General features: G+C 44.5%; 1 protein-coding gene across 3 annotated transcripts; it reads right to left on the bottom strand.

Moving 5' to 3' along the window:
- Positions 1-1,393: 1,393 nt before the first annotated feature.
- On the bottom strand, positions 1,394-5,451 carry CD1E (CD1e molecule). 3 transcript variants are annotated; one of them, XM_032260741.1, is made up of 6 exons: positions 4,846-5,451; positions 4,222-4,518; positions 3,328-3,597; positions 2,796-3,074; positions 2,334-2,427; positions 1,394-2,203 (listed from the first exon to the last, which is right to left on the bottom strand). In XM_032260741.1, the coding sequence occupies exons 1-6, from the start codon at positions 4,901-4,903 to the stop codon at positions 2,041-2,043; spliced, it is 1,161 nt and encodes a 386-aa protein (XP_032116632.1). In that variant the 5' UTR covers positions 4,904-5,451; the 3' UTR covers positions 1,394-2,040. The 3 variants fall into 3 exon arrangements, with proteins under 3 accessions (XP_032116632.1, XP_032116633.1, XP_032116634.1); XM_032260743.1 differs by lacking the exon at positions 1,394-2,203 and having other exon boundaries at positions 2,355-2,427; positions 2,900-3,074; XM_032260742.1 differs by lacking the exons at positions 3,328-3,597; positions 4,222-4,518 and having other exon boundaries at positions 4,846-5,006.
- Between the last annotated feature and the right edge of the window lie 511 nt (positions 5,452-5,962).

Raw genomic sequence — 5,962 nt, 5'->3', positions numbered from 1 at the left:
CAATACCTTGTTTATGAGTAAGAGTGCAGCCCGGATGTGTAATCATGGGACCCTTACTGATTACTTGAAAATGCCCAGCATGAAGCTTATAACTTTCACTAAGAAATCTGCACAACCTGCTCAATTATTCCATCCAAGGGAGGGATTGACTGGACATGTATACAAACACTGCACCTCTACCAGCTTCCTGCTTTCCAGTAGGCTCAATCAAATGTATCTCAATTAAAGTAAGTAGATAAATGTAAGAATCCATATGAAAACAAACTGTAAATAATAATAATAAGCCAAGCTAATAAATAAAAACAAATGTGTAGCTTAACAGGCATCCAATCACTAGTTTGCTTCATCACCTTAGCTCTGCCTCAAACCCTACGTGCTCTAATTGCTCAAAATATGAATTTCTCCCATGAATATGCACATCCACGAAGATACACATATATACACGGCTCAGGGAAGTAGGAATGCCAGTTCAAACCTGTCCTCACTTTGGCAGGAGATAGCTCTTATGTTATTATTTTTTTAAATATCCCCGAAGATTCATTAACATCCCAATCACTATGGAATCTGAGGCACTCATCTGCCTCCTTCACCTCTGGTGAGAGGCAAAGGGAGAGAGGAAGATTATATATATATATATATATATATATATATATATATATAATTGCATTTTAGGTTTTGGGGTACATGTGAAGAACATGCAACATTGTTGTATAGGTACATACATGGCAATGTGGTTTGCTGCCTTCCTCCCCATCGACTATATTTGGCATTTCTCCCCATGTTATCCCTCCCCAACTCCCCACCCCCCGCTGTCCCTCCCCCAAATCCCCCCCCACAGACCCCAGTGTGTGATGCTCCCCTCCCTGTGTCCATGTGTTCTCATTGTTCAACACCCACCTATGAGTGAGAACATGCGGTGTTTGATTTTCTGTTCTTGTGTCAGTTTGCTGAGAATGATGGTTTCCAGATTCATCCATGTCCCTACAAAGGACACAAACTCATCGTTTTTTATGGCTGCATAGTATTGCATGATGTATATGTGCCACGTTTTCCCTGTCCAGTCTATCATCGATGGGCATTTGGATTGGTTCCAGGTCTTTGCTAATGTAAGCAGTGCTACAATGAACATTTGTGTGCATGTGTCCTTATAGTAGAATGATTTATAATCCTTTGGATATATACCCAGTAATGGGATTGCTGGGTCAAATGGAATTTCCATTTCTAGGTCCTTGAAGAATTGCCACACTGTCTTCCACAATGGTTGAAATAATTTGCACTCCCGCCAACAGTGTAAAAGTGTTCCTATTTCTCCACATGAGAGGAAGAGTTTTAATAAGAGCACCATCAAATGATGCCGAGATCTCAGAGAAGGAATGGAGTAAGACAACGTCACTTGATCTGACAACAAATTTATTTCAGTCAGCATTTATTGAGAAATATTACATTCAGACAGAATCAGCGATACAATTTGTGGGGTCAGTGAAAAATGAAAATGCAGTATCTCTTGTTTGAAAATGATTAAAGATTCCAAGATGACAACAGCAGAGCATTAAATCTAGCATAGTTTCCTTCAGAGCATACGATTCCATGTGTCTGCACAGGTCACATGCTTATGAAGCTGGCCCTGAATTCGGATAAGGTTTTTGGTCATGAATACAGACACAAATGCCTAAATCCTACTTTCAAGCAACTGAGATTTAAAAAAAAAAAAAAAACAAATAACTATTATTCCGAGTAGGAAGAGATGAATGTGCCTGTGAAGATCAGTTCAATTTGGGGAGTATGGAAGAGCTCTCAATTGGATGATCCTGGGAGTCCATAAAAAAGAAGCATCTAGATTATACTTTGAAAAATCAACAATGATGGATATGTAGCCAAAGCAGGAAAAAAAATATCACTGGAAGACAGGGAAAAAAATATTTTTAAAGGGATCAATATCTTTGCTAGTACAAGCTGTTTAAAAGTGTGCTTCCCTTACGGGACATGCACTATGTGTAAGAAGATGCAGGCAAGGATTTTACGTATAAGGTAAAACAAACATCACCAGAGTTGATTTATGCGAGTCTTCCACTTCTCCAAGAGTCTGTTTCTGATCCACAATACTTGTGCCAAGCAGAACTGATGTCTTGAATTCTTGGTGTCCCGGGTGTTGTCTCCCATGGGAAAGACAGGGCTGGGTGTGTAGGGAATGTTCTTATTTGAACTGTGGAAAAAGAGGACGATATTAATCTCAAAGAAGGGAAATAAAGGGGAAAGGCAGAAAGAAAAAAGATGGAGGAAAAAATAATGAGTTGATTAGAGGCTGAAGAAACAAAGAACAAGAAAAGTCTCACCTCTGTTTTTTAAACCATGAGTCAAGTACAACCAGTATGACCAGGGTAACTATCACAGTCAAATAGATCAGGATGAGAAAGATGGAATATCCACCTAATTAGGGATAGAATGAGAACATCAACCCCAAAATACTCTATTCCCCCAAGCTGAGATTGCTCATTTCACAAGGGTGGGACCTTCCTAGAGTTTTCATCTGTGTTTTCCAGAGCCCTCATTTCAATTCCTCCTGATCCTTTGTCTGTGATCTCCTCCCAACCCTCTCCCAACAAATCACTAGTTCCTCCCCCTTTTTTTGTTAGTATCTTTAATTCCCAACTGTCATACTCTATCCTTCTTTATTTTGATTCTCCCAGTTTTACCCTTCTTGTGCCTAGCATTCCTACCCATTTCCACAGCCCCTCACTCAAAAGCCCCAGGGCTCTCTTTCATTATTTCCCAGCAGAGCCTCAGCTTTTTCTCACCCCAGTGGATGATTAGATCATGGCCCTCTAGACTGCTGTGCTTCACCCGACAGGATAGGCCAGCGGCCTCCCCAGTCGCCACCTCCAGGGTTGCTTGGAGATACCATGTCTCATCAGCATTGGGCAGGACGTCCCCTCGCTGAGTGCCCCGCTGCTCCTGCTCACCCCGCATCCACATCACCCACACGGACTTTGGGTAGAATCCTGAGACATGGCACACCAGCAGCAGACGACCAGGCCTGGCACTGGGGCCACGGGACAGCCAGGCCTCTGGCTTCACTAGGCAGAAGAAGACAGGAAAAATGGAATTTTGAAGGGTACCCCGGGCCAGAGCTCAGGGACTCAGGTGCCTTAATAATAATACTAAGAATGACTTAATAATCACTTCTTTCTCTGGTCTAAGAAATAGTCCTAAACCAACACATCTCACCTCCCAGCCTGTCACTATGTCTTTCAAAATGATGATGAGTGGCAAATTCAAACACGAGAGTGATAGTACTAGGAACAAGAGGGGAGAAAGAGTTAGGCTCACCTTTTCGTTTCAGTTCTGACTCCCCTCCTTCCATGAGCCCCGCCAGAAATCGAGGACAGGTGTGACCCAGAAGGCTTTGCAGTATTTCTTTAAAATCTAGGTAGCGATTGAGCTCTTTACAGACATTCTGGGCCCGGATCCCTGCTCCTGGAGATGGCTCCCAGGAAATTCCTTGGAGACTCAGGAAATCTAATCCTTGATATGCCACGTTTAAGAAGATTTGTGGGGCATTCATTCTACAGCCAGCTGATATCTGGATCTCGAAGGGGTCTGAGAGTGGACAGAGACAAGAGATCAATATGGAAAGAACCACAAGGAAGGAAAACAATTTAAAGAGTAAAGAGATTCAAGGGAAGAAAATTTTGCTGGGAAATCATATGGAGACTAGAGCTTAATGGGAAAGGGGAAGAAAATTTGTGGGAAGAAAATTTGAAGATAATGAAGATACTTTGAAATAATTAATGGGAAAGTGATAGATGGGAAGGCTATCAGGAAGATAGAAGACTGGTCATAAAGAATTCACGTGAAAGTTGGTTAGGCCAGTCCATGTGAACACTCAGGCCAGGGAGAAAGAAGGGCAGAAACTGGGTTGAGAAAGGCTGAGTTGGAGGGCAGGAATGAAGGGCAGAAGATCCAGAGGAGACAATGATTCCAAAGAGCCAGAACAGGAAGGTATATTCGGGGGTATGTTGAGATATGCACATGCAGGCCCTTTTGTGTATATGGTGGAGTGTGGGTTGTGGTGAAGGGTGAAGCAGAGGAGGGCGAGGGAGCCAGAGAGTGACGAGTAAGGTTAGTAAGGTTAAATGATGGTCAGAGTCTATATACTATCTTCTGCTTTGGAAAATAGTTGATGTCCTCAAGCAAATTATCAGCTTAGAGCAAGAAACTTACATTCAAACTGAAAATGACCAGCATAAGCTTGCACTACCCGGGTAAAACCGTGGAAGTACAACTGGAGCAGTGACTGTAAGTTTTTCAGCTCCTGCTGGCTGAAGTTTCCGTGGGACCAGGGCTTCAGATAGCGGATGGTGCCCAAGGCAGTGTCCCAGCCATGAGTCTGCAGGTCGCCCAGCCATCCTGAGCCCTCACTGTGTGCCCAGCTGTGGTTGGCAAAGGAGGAAGTTTGGAGCATGCGGAAGGCCAGGGGTTCCTCTGCTGCTAGACGATAGGATTGTAGAGCCTGGGGAACTGAGAGAGAGAGAGATGACAAGTGGAGATAATGTAAAGGGACAGGAGAAGTGATGCCAAAGGAAGAAAAGGGACCCAGAGAAGAGAGATAGTTATGCAGGTTGCACATACTCCGATACGCTTTTCCCCTGGGGCCAGCTACGTTTCTCCAAAATCGGAGACAAAAACTGAGACTGTGAGTGAGAATTCTCTGCTGGGAACTAGCCTGAAAGGCATACTCCGAGAACATCCTAGAGGAGTACTGCTCCCTCCCCCGGTCCTCCCCAGAGCTTCTTCTCAGCCTCCGGTGCCTTACCATAAGTAACTTGCCACCTGTACTCTTCTTACCTGCTGTATTTTCCCCAGGACAGCAGAGTCCTTCGAAGAGGAGGAGTAGGAGCAGCATTGAAGCTCTGGTAAAGGAATGATGACTTGGCAGGACACCTACCCTCAGAACTCAGATATCAGTACCCCTCTCCACATGCACTTGCACTGTCATCTGACTTCTCTTGCTGCACAGACAGACAAATCTCCCTGCTGACTTCGCTGTCAGAGAAACCCCACTGCCTCCCTTTGCCACAGCCTCCCACGGGGTTTTTCATTTCCCCTGTTTCTCCCACTATCTGGCTCCAGATTTTCTCACTGCCCTTGTCTACATCCTCCCAGCCTACCTAATTGCACTAACCGCTGGAAAACAGATCCTGGCTTAAAACAAAGTCTGTAGTCTGGCTAGAAAATTTGGTAGCTTTTGGCCTTGGAGAAATCAAATCCATACTTGGGCTGTTGATTATCTAATCTGTGAGAAGTGATGGTAGTCACTCCATGGTGCCTAGTGGCCCATCCACCAGTTTCCCATTTCTACCTCTCTGTGATCCTCTCCTCCACCTGTGTCTCATCACTCTTCTCTTGATCATGATCAGAAGACAGTCGGCATCCTGGATGTAGCTGCATAATCCACGGGCAACTCTCCATAATCCAACTCTCCATGCTGCCGAAAAAGCAGAAGCAATGGCAATGCAGATTATCAGATAATCTAAAGAAAGCTCCCTCTTGTTCAGTTTCCCCAGTCAAGCCAATTGTCATAGTTAAAGTGGCTCATGACTGAGCTTGACCTGGAAGTGGTGAGCTAGAGGGCAGGTAGATTTCACCCATGTTTTATGAGCGAGTCTGGAGGAAATACATAGGGGCCTTGGATCCCCATCCGTACCCAAATGAAGAGAGCATGTTGGAAGTCAGTGGGCCAGCTTCACCCTAGGTATGAAGAAAGAGTGAGGGCAGGTATGAGGCTTCCCATCACCGTTCATGGCCTGAGAGCACTGGCGTCCCCTGCTTGCGTCTGGTTAGAGAGCACTTTTGGGGGATACAGGGAAGTAGCTCTAGAGGACTGGAGTGTTCACTGGAGAATTATTACTGTATTGAGTCTTTATTTTGTTTCTTTTTCATTGGTATTTGTTGTGACACCCTG

The sequence above is a fragment of the Sapajus apella genome, unplaced genomic scaffold, assembly GCF_009761245.1.
Source record: "Sapajus apella isolate SASKATOON/1434 unplaced genomic scaffold, GSC_monkey_1.0 scaffold119, whole genome shotgun sequence".
NCBI classification, from domain to species: domain Eukaryota; kingdom Metazoa; phylum Chordata; class Mammalia; order Primates; family Cebidae; genus Sapajus; species Sapajus apella.
The sequence above is the reverse complement of the archived record's forward strand: the minus strand, read 5'-3'. Positions and strand labels throughout refer to the sequence as shown.

Bases quoted from the DNA above. Each gene is read 5' to 3' on its own strand.
- CD1E (XM_032260741.1), bottom strand. From the start codon at position 4,903: ATGCTGCTCCTACTCCTCCTCTTCGAAGGACTCTGCTGTCCTGGGGAA. The intron at 3,598-4,221 runs GTAAGTTTCTTG...GTCCACTCTCAG, and splicing joins TGGTCATTTTCAGTTTGAAT to ACCCCTTCGAGATCCAGATA. The intron at 3,075-3,327 runs GTGAGCCTAACT...TCTTCTGCCTAG, and splicing joins GTCAGAACTGAAACGAAAAG to TGAAGCCAGAGGCCTGGCTG.